A 16652-nucleotide genomic window follows, 5' to 3' on the forward strand; every position below is an offset into this window, starting at 1 on the left:
ATTTCCCCTTCCCTCCCTCCCTATCGGAATTCATGTTTTTCGATTGTCATTTGTTCAGTCGTAATGGCGCGCCCATTGAATTTCAAAAGCTTTGGCACGAGCACATTCCAGCCGTTTATTTCTTTATAAGAAGGAAAAAAGTGGCTAAATTAATGAAATTTTCCAACTGTAAGAGCCCAATTTAATGAATCAAAAAGATTAGTTACAAAATCAAGCCTTGAAACAAATCTAGCGTTAATACCAGCACTATTCTCACTCCCTGAATCATATTATCCTATCATAAGATAATAAAATAAGAAGATTTAGCCATAAAGTAAAGGTATCTGATTCAAATATTCGAAGAAAACTGATTCAGCAATCCTAATAAAGTCCTCATCATTATCTATCTCTCAAGATGATTGGGGGCATCCATCTTCTATACATATAAAAGAGGATGTCTGTTTGTGTGTCCGCCATGAATTTCCATACGTCTGCACGGATTGCAACAAAAGTTTGTGCTTATGTGCATCTCATGCTGCTAAAGCCCGTAATGCTACTTCTGGTTGACTTCAATGCGTCGTTTACTCATTACCATTTGTTACGTCATGTCAAAAAACTTGGTGGCTGTGGTTGGACATCCTGCCGGGTAGGCATACCTATTTACACGCTTAAAGGGAAAACATAACTCAAAAGGATTCTACAATTAATTATTAATCCTCTTGTTACAAACTTTTTTGCTGGGGCATGCGTCCACACTATTTTTAGGTATGCACACATATGGACAAATATAATGATCAATTATGTTGTGGAGCAGGGTATAAGCTGATCCTGTGTGCAGTATACAGAAACCATTTTTTCCATTGTTTTTTGTTACATATGCAAACCATCATCATACCTGCTTCATTCCTTTACCTAAAAATCCTGCCTTATGACCATGAATTCCAAGTTTCAAGTTTCCCACTTCTCCGGGTCAGTAGGTAGCGGGCACAGAAAAAACTCAAGGGGGTGGCACAAAAGATATTTTGAGCTACCTATATAGTTTTATCGTAATGAAAAATAATCAAGTTAGATGCAAAATTCAAGATAGTTTTATTTTAACTGATTATACGCATATACAACACAGTGCTTCTAGTGATATAAAAAAGTTAAAATTATGGTTCTGCAATGTTTGGCAATGCAGGCAGTCCCGAAAGGGCCCCCTGCACCCCCCAAATGTATCCTTCCCAAGCAATGCCGGGTAGCCTACTAGTAAGGATATTAACATGTACTACACATTGAGAACTTTATATTCACTGATCAAGAACAGATAGTTGGGAGCAGAACAGGAATCGTGATTGGCTTTTTGAGTTTACATAGAGGTGACAGAAAACCAATTGCAGCCTTAATTTTTTAATACCAATAAAATTATTACGAGGTGACGGAATAAAATTTTTATTCAAATGCTTCACCTTGTAAAAATCCACCCATGCACACACCACACACAGGAATATTGAGCATATGCAGAGAATCCACAACAATTTTCCATGTGACTAAAAAATAAAGGAAAAAATGTATTTGTATGTCTCACTAAGGGATGGCCGAATACATCATGTATAGGAATCATGGCACTCTGACTTCATTTTAAGTGACATTAATTGACTCATAGACAAACTTTTAACAAATCTTCCTTCTTGAGAAATACCTTGTGATTTTAAGGGCAGAGGTTTGTTTAGATGGTATGATATTTGGAGGAGGCAACTACAGCTGAGATCATTTGTATCATTGGGGAAGGAAGGAAAGGAGCCCTACTTCAACCTCTCCCAAACCCTATGTGTATACCTTTTTAGCCAACCCTTTCTTGGACTCCATCCCCGATGTTATAGATGAAAGCAAATGTAATTCATTTAAGCATCATCATTATTTGAGGCAGTGACCACGCTCCCCAAATGAACTACCCCAAAATGAACCCCTCCATCAATGGGGAAATTTGATCATGAACAAATCATCTACACCCACGCACAAAACAGCATACAAAGTCATTCAGTTATGTGTTCATAGCAGTCATGCATACATGCAGTTCTTTTTTGCTGGGATATATGTCTACACTATTTTTTAGGTCTGCACACATATGGACAGATGTAATAATCAATGTTGTGGAACAGGGTATAAGCTGATCCCGTGTGCAGTATAAAGAAATCATTTTTTCCATTGTTTGTTGTTACATATGTAAACCATATTCATACCTGCTTCATTCCTTTACCCAAAAATACCAAACAATTATCCCCAACTAATATTTGGTCACAGCCTCCCTTGGATTCTCCATTTATATTTGTCATAGAGGCTTTAGTATCCATTATGACCATTCTGGCTACCATGTAGGCCTCCATTCACCACTCGATTGTATCCTCCAGTGCCTGTATCCTCATAACGAATTTCGGGTTGGTATCCTTGCTGATCGGCTGTGTACGACACAATTTGTCTCCTGCCATCTGGAAGCAAGACTCTGTACTCGCCCTGAGCCTCATGTCCCTCTCTTGATTCTTGATGTCCAAACTCTGTACCCTCACCATCATTGACTGCATAATGGAAGCTGTAGCTGGCAGGATGCTGTGATTGGGAAAAAGTATAAGTTCAAACATCTTTTGCAATGGGCTTTATAGGATAGAATTTTGTGAGTGTTTCTGATGAATCAAACACCAGTGTACATAGTAAAGAAAAACTGAAAACCTGTAAAATATAGAATATAGGTACAATTCACAACTGTACTCGAGAATGATGCCTCAGAGTTGAAACGAGTCTTACCATTAATAAAGAAAATTTCTGTGAACAATACAAAGGTTGTTTTTATTCATTCAGCATGAATTTTCACAAAGTGAAAGCCAAATCAATCAATTTCTCCTCGCAGGAATTTGAAGATATTTGACTTATGATTGATATTAAATTAATTTAATTATTGACTTACTGATATATCATTTCCTCCACCATAGCCATCATAGCCACCAGCTAATCCTTTGGCACCTCCATGATGACCCAAGGCTGCAGTGTTATATCCTCCATTATTGCTGTTAGGTAACCCGTAAGCCACAGATGGCCTCTCCACGTATGATCCTCCGGCAGCTCCCTGGTGATTGAAGTGATGTCCATTTCCATCAAAACCATTCCCATGCAGTTGACCGAGCGTGCTTGAGAGATGGGCACTATTGCTCCCTTGACTGTGTGGGGCACCATGTGCACTGAAAGGCCGAGAACCACTGATTGCACCAAAACCATTATTATTGTGAGGAGTGCCATAAGCACTGGAAGGGCCACCTCCATTGCCGCTGTGTCCATTGGTTGGACCGTGGGCACCAGATGTGTGACCGTTACCAATGAAACCATTGCCGCCTAGTGAATTATGGATAGTTCCTCCCAAGTGCTCATTCCTATGTTTGCTGTGAGCACTATACGAACCGAAACCACTTCCATGGCTGCTACCTTGACCAAAATGGCTGGAAGCAGGTCCAGTAAAATCATTAAAATTGTGTCCTCCATCGGTGCTAGGATGGATACCCCGATGGTGTCCAGTGGTTGCACTGAAAGAGCTTGACAGATGGTGTGTGAAGCCACTATGTGCTCCATGAGAGCCGGGAGGAGGTCGTCTATCCCCAAAGTTGCCAGAATGGGCACCATCAGTATGACCATTATGTCCAAAGCTGTGTGTTCCGTGGGCAAATCCTGGCCCATCAAAGCCGTTGGGATGTCCATAGGAATTTGATGTCTGGCCACCAAAACCAACATTGTTGGGCTCTCCAAAAGGACTGGCTATTGCACCGGTTATGCCATTGTTGCTGTGCCCGCTGTGTCCTGAGTCTCCGTGAGGTGGGAGGTACCCATTGATGCCACCAGATGGTGGTTCAGGGGCTGCCAAGGCAACCACCAGAGTGCTTAGGGTGATGAAAAACTGAAATATAAGATGAGAAATAGGTAACACTTCATATGTTTTTGAATATATTGTTTAATTATTTTAAAATTATATATTCTAGCCAATAAGAGCCAAATTTCTGTGAACTTTCTGTTCCTACTAATTGTGGTTATTAATTATTGTTTATATCGCTTCTTAGGTTTCTGCAGAGTAACAGATGAACATTCTCCATCTTTCAGGTATCCACCATGTTGGAGTTTTTGGTGATGCTACTGGTGATCCTACTAGGGTAACTGTCATCAACAAAAAACTGGCAGATACCCAAAGGGTGGAGAACATTCAATTATTTTTGCTTATATTCACGTTTGATGTACAAAAATGCTTGACTTTATTTCAAACTCTCACATATTCTAACTTGGCAAATAGATATTCATAATTCATTATTTTCATTGGAGGGATGATATGAAATAAGAGACAGGGTGCAGGCACTCCTTAATGATGATGGAATTTCCTCACAAAACTAGTTATTCTAACATTACCTCCCCTCCAATACTTTCCCTTACCCTAACTTTGATAGAGTGTCCATCCGGGAATTCGGATCACAACACTACAATAATCTATAACACTCATTTATCAATGAAACCTTCTGGCACCTACATAAATGACTGTAAATCGGCAAAAAATAATTGATTTAATGCATATTTATGTATTGAATTTTTTAAATCTCCGCAAAACTTCTGTTTCCACTAAAATTATATAGCCATATACCATCAACCTTCAGAATTTATGCTACTTTCCATACATTCTATCTATTTCCCATATACATCCTGAAATTACACTGCCTGCAATGCATACTATTTGACTCCCAGAACTTAAACTGACCAACTCAGCATTTTTCGATAAATGTAATTTATTTTCTAAAAAATTGCATTAAAACTATCCATTCCTATCAATTATTTGGTTAACTGAGATAAATTATGGTAACGCAGAAAATCGAATGTATAAAAACGAATTGTGAAATAACTACTGGGAATGAATGAAAATTTACTCCGGCAAACCGGAAAAAGAACTTCGATTCTCCTAATATCAAAGTTTTACGATGTGGCCATAGTTTAGGCCTCCTGATGGCATATTGTTTGGTGTATCAGGCACCCACACCATTTACGCCTGCATGATCCGCAAAACTTTCAAGTTGCAAAACCTTCGAGCTGGATTAGAGCAAATAATGCCTAAGACGGAGAACTTATCAAAGTTGTTCACTCTGACGCTCTCAGTCATATGAGTTCGTCATGGATGAGTGTACGTAAACACTGCCACGAGAGAAAGACGAAAACAGTAATGAAGCCAACAGAAAATGTGGGAGGAACAGGGATGCTGACTTAAAAAAAATATTGGGGGGGTCCGAACCGGGGATCTTGCCCCGGGAAATTTTATAAGTAGTGAGTTTTAAGTTTATAAGCATTTTAGAAGAGTTATATGATCAACATTAGAACCCTGTTGACTCGAATCTCGATATCTGGACACTCCGTGGAAAATCGACAAGCCTGACACATTTTTCCTCACACCCATAACGAATTTTTGAGGGGGCTCGTGCCCCCTCAGTCCCCATGGAGTCGGCGCCACTGGGGAGGAAAGACAGAATTACGATTATCAATGCGGAGTGCTTCGGAGTCAACTAAATGGATGAGTTAGTTTCAAGCATTGGACTACGGAATATAAATTTACGTCAAACACATACATTTAGGAGGTATATTGTTTCTGCGAGGCTTTCGCAAATAATTCTACCAAAGGGAGAATACATGAATACATCGCACGCATGCGAAATCCATTTTATTTTAATGTTAAAGGCAGTTCAGAGAATTTTTCTTTTCTCCATCAAGATGCAATCAAAGCGCATCATTCAATTGCGGGCAGCCATTTGCGAATATCAGCATAAATACCTTCGATATACCATTCCATACTGTATGTACTGTATAGAACAAAACGCAAGAGCATTCCATCCGTTTTAAGGGTAACTAATAAATTCCCTTAAAACAAGGAAACCCTAAATTTTTTCTTTATGTTGCAACGAAACGGTGGCGGTGGGGTAAAGTCTTCGCCTGCCAAACCGTAGGTCGTGGGTTCGAATCCCGCCTGGGTAGGTGATCCTAATACAGGGCATGGATGTTTGTGTTGTATTTTGTTAATATTGGAAACCCTAGTTGTAAAAGGCCGTTACGTGCTGTTTACGGGGGATGTGATAAATAAATAAATAAATAAATAAAGCTATTTACCATCAGCCTGAATTTATGCTATCTTCTATGCATACTCATACACACCCTGAAATTACACCATCTGTAATGGATATTATTTGACATCCCGAGCTTAAAATGTCTCATTGAACATTTTTCAATTTATTTTCCAAAAACATGCATTAAAACTATGCATTCAATCAATTATTTGGATTACTGAGAATAACTATTGCATAATTTCAAAGTGCACCAACAAGTATAAAAACGCATTGCGAAATCGGAAAAAATGAAAATTTTCTTAGGAAAACCGGAAATAAATTTAAGAATGTTATTTCTGTTATTGCGCGGCTACACCGTATGAGAGCGAATCCATTGTGAGCGCGAGGGTGGATGTGTCTAAAGCTCCGAAATGCTTGGGTGATACGGTCTTAGGTGTTCCCACAAAAATGTTGCGGGGAGAGGGGTTTCACGTGGAGAGGGGGTACATTTCGGGGGGTGCTCAGCTTGAGGGGATAAGCTGACGACTGTATATTCCAAATGTATTTAACTATTCTTTGATTGCTTGTGCGATCCTTTCTAATGTACTTGAGGCTTTCTTTGAACGTTTTTCTAAAGCTATCACCGACTATCACACTTTTCCTTCAAACAAGGGTACACAATTTAAGTAAAATAATTAACTTTTTTGACTGCGCTGTGGTCAAGTGTAAGCAGAGTTACTAAGAGGAATTATTAAGAGCTGAAGAGGATTTTTGAGTTAATGCTGAATGGTATTTCGAGGCAAAGTAAGGGTCCGAGTGACGGACTAGGAAAGACGCTGAAAATGTTATACTCCGTTCATTTTATCTCTGCGGGTGAGTAGATGTGGCCAAAGCAAGTGGAGATGAGGGGAGGGAAAGTTTCTCGACATGTGACTTTGCCTTTGCCAATTAGCAAACAGTAGGCGTGGCCTCAGTGAGTCGCTCTCCGATCTCCGCCGAGTGAACATCGTGAATCTGCTCATGGAGCAGTGTTGCCAAACCTCACGTGTTCTCCTTGTATGTGAGTATACCTTCCACCAACGGTGCCTCATTCTGCGCGGTAGATGACAATGTCATGGCTTCTGTGAAAGGATTATCCCCAATGCCTTCCAAATTAGTAGATATATTGTCTCGGAGACGGGGCCAAAATAAAGTAGGGCGGTTATGTACATTTGGCAACGTTATGTTCGTTCCTCTCTCTCTCGGTACTACCCCTCCCCTAACAGCGAAGCCATCCGAAAGTGTCCGGGCTCTCACGAAAGCTCACCCGCAGACATAAAGTGAATGGGCTATAGCAACACGCGTCAATGTGCATCGCCCCCGCGGTTGGCAAATTCAGACTCTTGATGAGTGTCAAAATGGGGAAAAATCGTGGGTGAAAGGGATGGGATTTGAGTTTGAGCATGTGAACAAGGAAAAGATGAAGCTGGTGAGAAGATTCCCGGAGGCGTCTCTTTAAAGACCGTTTTACATGGGGCGCGTAATTGCACAATCTGACGTGAGTACGAAGGCGCAGTCAAAATTGCGTTGCGTAAAGCAGTGAATTGCAAGAACACATGCGAGAATGCATGGGCGTGAGAAAGCAAAATGTCCCCTGTTCTAATTTCGTTCACGCAAAATTGCACGCCATAATGTGAAAGTTATGCAGTTCTGACCAGTGGCGTTGCGAGGGGATGGTCCGGGGGGTCCAGAACCCCCCGAATTATAAAAACGCAATTACTTTCCTACATACGAGAAAACAAAATACTGAAAAATCAAGAATTTACTAAAAAATTTCTTTGACAAATGAAGTTTTTTCGATTATGAAAAGTGTTAAAATTAGTTTAAAACCCACTACTAAGTACCCTGTTTTTCAAAAATTTCCCTCCATGGTTTTGGACCCCCTCAAACGAAATTCCTGGCTACGGCACTGATTCTGACATGCGCAATGACTTTCCCCGCGTAAAACAGCCTTAACAGTTTGCTGAGGAGGATATCAGTTCTTTCCGTGCAGACATTTCACATTCATGAAATATTTATTTTTGAATATTCTCAGCTGAAGGAATTACCTACTTGTCACTTCTATTGCGCCGATTTGATGAGTTATGAGAAAATGCAGCTGTAATTCAAGGATCTGAGAGAATGTGAGTTAATTATAGGTACCCGCGAATGGCAAGGGCAATATGAAATCCACGCCAAAATTAAACATTCGTCTTTTAAACCTGCAGCAAAGAGAAAACCACCCCACAAAATATAAAAAGACAGCACCAGCAATGTATAATCAAAAGAAAAGTAAAATCAAACATGAGTTGAAAACCAACAAAGTACTTAAGGCTTAATTATTATTGTAATTGTTTACTTACAAGTAGTGCAGTTTTACTTAGAAAGAGTATAAAGCAAAAATAATTCAAGGAAATGAATACGAGCTAAAAATTCTATCACAAATAACTAAGATTATTTTTGATTTCTATTCGAATAGAATGAATTCCAAGGAAAAGCCAGCACCTTAGGCAGTGGGGATGATAAGTATAACTTGAATAAGTTGTTCGGCAGATAAGATAAATTTTTGGTATGTTTTATTTTATAAGATTTATTGTAACACAGAAAACTGTTTACTTGAAAAATGCAAACTATCATGCCAAAAAAAAACAATGGTAGCTGGAAATTTCGGAGATACTCGTTTGGTCCCACTCATACGAGAAAACGCAAGGCAATAATGATGTGATTGGAGTTAACACTTTGAGACCGAGCGTTATTTATAGATGACGCGCCGGACTCCGCCCAGATTCGAACGACATCAATAGATGACGGCCGACTACGCTACTAAAAAAGTTTCGGATCTGGGCAAAGTTAAAATTTTTACCTTCGGGCTGAAAGTGGTGGAGCCTGAATGAGGGGATAAGATGGTGTTTAATGAGGGAAATAAATACCAGAAAGAAAATAGTTTGATAAAGGAATCAAAGTTTCCATTGTACAGCATACGCATTCATGGCCCTACACATTTATCGTTGCTTTTTCACGAGGGTTTGAGAAATTAATGTGTGAGCGTAAGCGGCGGCTATAGGACTCAGTGCATGTTAAGATGTCTCTCCAAACACAAGGGCAACTTCATTTACACCTATCCAATACTATCCTAAATATCTACCACTACCACCTATCCTAAATCCAATATAATCATTCTTAATCAAAGATATTTAAAATTGGCCATTGAATATCTTTCTATCTTCCTTATTTTCGGAGATACGACGTTTAATGCGAAGACGATTTTGTAAAATTTCACTCATCCAACATTCCAATATGATGCGATGCATGAATTACAAAATGACTTTAGGTCTTTCGTTTTCTAATCGAATGAAGACGATATACTAAATTCGGTCGGAATCGGTCTCCCCACTGGCAATCACCTCGTCGAATTAGGGTGGCATGGCTCAAATGGTGGCCCACTCAAGGGCGAATATTAGGTAGGTCACCAAAGGGAGCCGGCTCCGCCCCGAAAAGAGGGTCTACAATCTACATACGACATTGGGATGCAGGCCCGGAACTACTAGTTGGGCAGGGCAGAGGGTTCACGTGCCCCGGGCGGCAGATTTCAGGGGGAACAAAATTTGAAAAGTTTACTTTAAAAAGTTATTTAATTTTTCTTATTGAATTATTTAACAAAAATTATTGATTTATAAATTATCGAAAGATAATATTCTTAATAGAAAACATTTGTAATTTCAACCACCGTATCTCAAAAAAATTGCTGACGGATGCATTAGGAGGAGGGTGGCAAACTAAATTTTGCCTCCTGACAAAACTCCTAGTTCCCGCCTTGCTTCAATGAATCAAAGACCCAAGCAAACTTACCGATCTCATGGTTGTGCACCGGCTTTGAATCCTTGAAGACGCCAATGGTGCCCTTGGGGAATCGTTGGGTGAAATAATGAAGCTCCGAAGGATGAAAAGGCGTACTCCTCCACTTGGTTTCCGGGAATATCCACTTCTTCTCGGAGAGAATTTTGAGACTGAGGTCGATGTTACGATTACCTTTCCCTTTTATACGACTGAATCCGGAGAGAAATGAAGAACAATGACAGTCCCATGGGACATGAGCGCGGGACTGGGGTCGTCCGCCGACCTGGAGGATGAGGGCGACTCCGTCGCGAGGCTGTGTGAGATAGGGAAAACAGGTGAATAGATGTGCCGCGTGAACTTCGATGGGAAGAGCAGCCATGAGACTCTCTATTGTTTTTACCAATTCGACTGTTGCATCACTTTGGAGCATCTTCCTCCATGTACCAAACTCTCGTTTCGGGTTCAGGAGGTCGCGATTGCCATGCACTTAGCCAAGGGGGCTGTGGCGGATATACGGAGGGTCACAGGGATTATGACCCCCCAAAAACTACGTGCAACAATCGCTATACGAAATATACTCTTAATTTTAATATGAAAGTTATCTATACGCAAATGTTTATAACTTTTATATTAATTTATATAAAATTAAATGATATTTGTATTAAAATTCCCGTCTATTTTTTAAGCGTATGGGGTGAGGGGAACGTGCCCCCTCTACCCCCCACCAAATCTGCCTATGGCGTAGTTCTTTAAAAAAATTACTCGGGAAAACGCCCCTCACTCCCGGAGGGTGGTCTATACTCCCCGGATCGAGGTCCCCTTACCCCTGGACCCCCCCCCAAATTTTATGCAGAATCTTCCCCTACAGTGAACTTTAAATGTGCCAGAATTTTTTTTGTGGTGACTAACCGCGATACTACTACTGAGCAGACCACATTCCGAGAGGCAGCTATTCTTTGACACTCCATTTTTCTACATAGTTACATTCGTAGGCGGATCTAGGGGGGGGGGGGCACGGGGGCAAGTGCTCCCCCAGACCCTTAAAAATATGCATGATTTTAAATACGGTACGATTATGACTGCATTCATTTTGTATTATGAGGTATCCTTGTGCCCCACACCCCCAGAATAAAATCCTGGATACAGCCTTGCTTGTGCCCCCCCAGGAAGAAATCCTGGATCCGCCCCTGGTTACAGTTCATAACGTCTGCCAATAACCAGCGATGAATTTAACTTCCGGCGCCACGCAAACGACATATAAGACTTATTTAATGAAATGCATGGTTCTCCGATTGGTTCAAATTGACAGAAAAATATCAGTATAGGCAACCCGCATGCAACCTAGACCCCTCAAAACACCAAAAGCAAATTTTTGTCCACCTGCCTGGTGTCTGAACGATTCGAAAGGTATCTATAATTTTCACATATGTATACTATATAAAAAGTAAAAATATACTTTATATTTTTAGGTTAACACTTATATTATGGAGCTCACCGCGGCGCCATTCTTAAGTAAACTACGTGATTTAAATTCAATGATATCATTCACTTGATAATGACAGGAAAAGTAGTCCGGTAATCATGCTATGTTTTAATTTAACATAATTCTGATAGTAAAACGTACATTATATACCAGTTTTTGTGGTAATGACATGCATGTTTTGGAAGTAATCAACGTTTTTCCTAATATTAGACAAGTCCTATCAGTGACGCAGCGAGGAAGGAGGTCCGGGGGGTCCGGACCCCCCAACCCCGAAACATAAAAACACAATTTCTTTGCTTCGGAAGAGATTACAAATTTTTGAAAAATCACGAATTTACATAATATTTCTTTCACAAATGAAGTTGTGTTGATTATGAAAAGTCTTAAAATTGGCCAAAAAATCCCTCTTCTTAGTACATACCCTGTTTCTCAAAAAATTTCCACCCTGGCTTTGGACCCCTCCCGAACGAAATTCCTGGCTACCCTACCATAATTTTATCGTAATTAAAGTCATCATTAAATGAATAAATTTGAGAGATCAGAAGTAAATAAATAAACAAATGGTCTTATAGAATGAGGAAGCGATTAAAATGGATGTAAACTCATCCCTCTTCGTTCCACGATAAAGCGTTTGATACCTTATTTTTTATTGATGTCTTCCCGCTATAATTTAGTTGTCTAGTGATATGAATATCTCCGCCGCCGTTCACACGTTAAGGTTTACATCGATGTATGCTGTTTTCTATATTTTAAACTTCTTATTTATATCCATTATTATCATGTGACTGCTGCACTTTAAATTGGAAATGCTTTGCGTGAAATTTTTAAATAAAAAATAATTAAATAAAAAACTAAATAGATTTAAAAAAATTTTAATCCCACCTTGGTAAACCGTCTTAGATGGACCGCGAGGGTCTAACACTTAGCACTGTGAAGCTCGGAAAAAATGCCATAAAGAACTTGGGGGAGGAGCAGAGAACGTGGTGTACTTGACAACGATCGGAATATGCATTACAATATGTTGGTACCGAATGGTTGACATGAAATGACGTTTTAATGCCGGAGAGCCGCTTTCACCGTTATTACTGGAAAAATTGAATAGAAAAATATTTTTAAGGTGGCTCTCCAATGTAAGGGTGCGTTCCAAGGAGGTTATAAATATCTGGAGGCGCTTTTTCCGAGTTTTTAGCGAGGTCAAAGTTCCGCCATCTTGGTTTCACAATTTTTGGACTGAGTCTCCCACTGAAATTTGAATGTGGCTAAGTTGTGTTCTGAAAATGCAATACAATGAGTGAAAAATGCTTCTGCAATCACTAGTATTTCGCCCGTGATTTTTATTGGATTTTTTCCATCATTCGCGATACTTCTATTGATGTATAAACACTTTGTCTGTTAGCCACTCCATTAGTGAGAATATCCTTCAAAATACACTTTATTACTGTAATTGTTAGATTTCCGTTGGCTATATTAAAATTAAATACCAGAATAAGTGCAGGTAAAAGAATAGTTTACTCTCGTAAAATTTTATTTTCAGCTGAGCTGGTTGAAGAACGTAACCGTGGTGATTGATAATATTATTTCCCTGGGAAAAGATATTTGAGTCATAACTTCGCGAAGCCTACCAATTAAGTAAGAAAAAAAGGTTTACACTGTGCCTTCCATGGGTTATTTTAATGTATCAACGAGTTATGACCAAATATTTCACCAAATAGAAAGCATTGACCCTTATGGGATTGTCAATGCTTTGGTCAAAGTGGGCGTGGCTTGTCCTACCCAAGCACCCCTATTCCGGGCACACTTCGCTCCACGTTCGAAACCAGTGGTGCCCCATCCAGATATTTACAACCTCCTTGCTGACATGGAATGACGGAGAGCCGTAGCGTAGCGAGAGCCGCCTTCACCGTAATTACTGGAAAAATTATAAAGAAAAATATTTGAAAGCTGGCTCTCCAATGTAAAGGTGCGTTCACGTTGAACGCCGGTTGCTGGAGCCGGCAGCTCGGCTTAGGCGAGTAAAAGCGCGAATTTAAGTTTGCGTTGTTTCATAAGTGTCGGTTCACAGACAAAGCTTGTTCGTATTTCTCGGCGCCGTCTGTAAGCACCTACCGGCGAACCAGAGTGTTTGAAACATTATTTCCAGCGCCTACAACGCCGGCAGACCCCAACTGTGTATTGGCTGCTGTGTATATTGACTACTTGTTCCAATTTCCTCAGTTTTGTTGCGTTAACTGTTTCTAGAATATAGCAATATTTCTCTAATTCCATTCTCATATAAAAACAATCTAGATTTGGCATGCTTCAACTGAGGAGGGAGATGATGGTACTCGCCAAAATTCTTTCGTTCGATATTAATATCATGCACCCCTACTATCTTGCTATCTAGCTTAACTCGACGTTTTCTAATAAAAAAACTTCATCATAACTTGACGAAGGCATCTAGACAACAGAGGACTAGTTTCCAGCTTTGTGCATGAAAGGCTACAATAATTGCCCGCGCTAGTAATCGCTGGAAACAAGCTGCTGGTTTTCAGGCGCTTGTAACCAGCGCTTTACGTGAACGAACCCTAAGTTTTTATTTCGACCGCTTAACAACCGATTTTTAAAAAGGACGGATAAATGTCTAAAACGCACTTGTCTACGCAATTTGATGACATTAAATAATAATTAAAATACTTGATTACGCCAATTTAGATGTAAATAAATATATTCTACCAAATAAATGTAGGTACACATGAGGTTAATGTAGCTGGTACTGCCTCTCGAACAGCGTGGGTGAAATTTAAATTCTCCCCTATGATAGCTAAAATGTAACGATTGCTCGCTTTGGAGTAGATTATAAGTAATAATAAAAAAGTATCGATTACAATAGCTGTAATCGTTAGCAGTAGTTCGATTACTTATACCTACTTCGTTTCATCACATCACTGGTTCCATATGTTTTTCATTAGCAACGATGCAACCTTATTGTGCCACCAGACTAGAGTCAATTCGCTCTTACCTCATTAAATAACTAATAAAGTATATCAACACATTTTGGACACACTTAAAAATGATATGAATGCTTTGATACGTGTCGTATAGTGTAGCGAATAAAGTTTTAAAGTGGAACATACGATATCTCGTTTGAGTTTCTTCACCTTACTGAACAAAAAGGCAAAGGTAAAAAGCGTTGAAAAAGATACGTGGAATAGGTACCGGTATTAACAACCTCGAGGCGAGAAAGCTTAACAATAATGGGAACAGGCGTGAAAATTCACTCATCACTAGCTCGCCTTGAATGGGATCCTAGATGAAGAGACGAAATGGAAAGGAGATCATTCTTACGCACGACACGAGAGATGCTCATCTGTTTCCCACACCCGCCACCGAAGAGGGGGCTGAAATCGAAAAAAACCTTTCCGAAACCTCAAAATCCACATTTTTTTTTACCATCCAGAAAGTCGTAACTTCGCAAATATACGCCACATTTCTCTATAGGTTCACCATTTTCATTTTAGAATAGCGTGATATGCAGTAGTGGCTCCAGCATGTGTCTAATGGGTGGGTCAGATTATAATTTATTTATTTCCATTACCCCATAAACAGCACATTTACGGCCTTTACAATGGGGAATTAACAATTAACAATGAAGGACATTCACATATAAAATGAGTGGGTATGACCTCGAGTTGAAGTGGATAAATACGTCATAATATCAACTTCGAGTGTATTTGAAGAAGAAATAAACTATAAGATGGTAGAACTTTTTTTCAGAAGTTAAGCGAGGAAGTGGAGCTAGAGGTTATTTTATGTAATTTACGGAGAAAACCGAAGGTGGGAATTTTCTGCGAAATTCATTCCGCCTTATCCTATATTAATTTTAAATATTAAATTCATCGGAAAAAATATAAGCGATACACCCTGAGCAAAGTGTTTGAGAATGTGAATGCGAAGGTTCAACTTCTTGGGTGAAAAAATAACTATCCTTGAGTTATTGTGCTCATTTCCGATTTTATTTTTGTGTGCGCTATCGCGACTACCGAAAGTATAGTGGGATAACCGCAGAGTATAAATAAGCAACCTGATTGACTGAGAGACAATCGCCGTGGTACGATAGCGTTTGTTTTCGCTGTTTAATTCCACAGGAGATTTTAATTGCTTTACATTTAATACTCAAGATAACGAAATACGAAGAAGATGTATGAGGATTTTAGTAAAATCTACTCATAAGGATTTCATTGGCTTTTTCCATTCCCCATAATAAAAATGATGTTGGGGATTCAATTTTTCCCCACGTTTAGGTCGCTAAGCAGTCGCCTGGAAAGTTGTCGTTTAAACCAGTTTAAACATTTGATATTTGTATATTGTTAAGTGCAGCTTGGCATGCGGATTGTCCTACGATGATTCATCTTCGTGAGACAGTTTCGCCGGCGTTGCAGAGGGCGTCTTCAGGCGCGGAGGACAACCCGGAAGCCAACCTGCTCCTATTGCACGACTCCGCGGAAACCTCCATGCATTGATGTTGTTTGGGAGTTGTTGATGTGAGGAGAGGGGGGATTGTTGAGGAGAGAGGAAAAGGGAAAGTTGCTCGGAGTAATGCGTCAAAAAGAAACTGCTATGTTTAAGAAAATAAACAGGATTTGGAGCAAAATAAAACGTCTGTCGTCAGGGCCAGACACCGACGTGGTGGTAGACCTATATGCTGACTGTAGAATTCGGTTGCTGCGTCCCGTTGTCCGGAAGTAATTTTCGGGGTGACGGCGGCGCGCCGGTTTCCCCACTGATGGCCTCTACGATGCGAATTATCAAGGCCGTTTTACACGTGGCACGGAATTTCGCAGGTTAGAACTGCATTAATCTCTAAAATGGCGTGTAATTGCGCGAATGCATGAATAGAATTAGAACAGGGGCTTTTTTGCCAGCTCACGTCCACGCATTCTCGCATGTGTTCTAGCAATTCACCGCTTTACACGCCGCAATTTTGACTGCGCTTTCGTACACTCGTCAGATTGTGCAAATAGATGCCCCGTGTAAAACTGCCTTCATTGATGACTGAAAATAAGGTTTAGGAGCACTGTGCATAGATTCATCGTTTCGGAATTTCAAAGTAAAGATTGATTAATGAGTGCATCTGCATCCTTGATTTGAGTATATTTTTATTTTTGAGAGATTTACGGTCTTATTTTGAGTGAACTCAGTGTCATGGCCTGGAGTGTTATCGATGTCGGCAGCATGCAGATATACGCGGTGGTTCCTGCACAAGAGAA

General features: G+C 40.0%; 1 protein-coding gene across 1 annotated transcript; it reads right to left on the reverse strand.

Annotated features, from left to right (window-relative positions):
- Positions 1-1242: 1242 nt before the first annotated feature.
- On the reverse strand, positions 1243-10232 carry LOC124162160 (pro-resilin-like). Its single transcript, XM_046538580.1, has 3 exons — positions 9936-10232; positions 2921-3898; positions 1243-2565 (listed from the first exon to the last, which is right to left on the reverse strand). The coding sequence occupies exons 1-3, from the start codon at positions 9942-9944 to the stop codon at positions 2302-2304; spliced, it is 1251 nt and encodes a 416-aa protein (XP_046394536.1). The 5' UTR covers positions 9945-10232; the 3' UTR covers positions 1243-2301.
- Between the last annotated feature and the right edge of the window lie 6420 nt (positions 10233-16652).

Source organism: Ischnura elegans, chromosome 7 (assembly GCF_921293095.1).
Source record: "Ischnura elegans chromosome 7, ioIscEleg1.1, whole genome shotgun sequence".
Taxonomy (NCBI): Eukaryota; Metazoa; Arthropoda; class Insecta; order Odonata; family Coenagrionidae; genus Ischnura; species Ischnura elegans.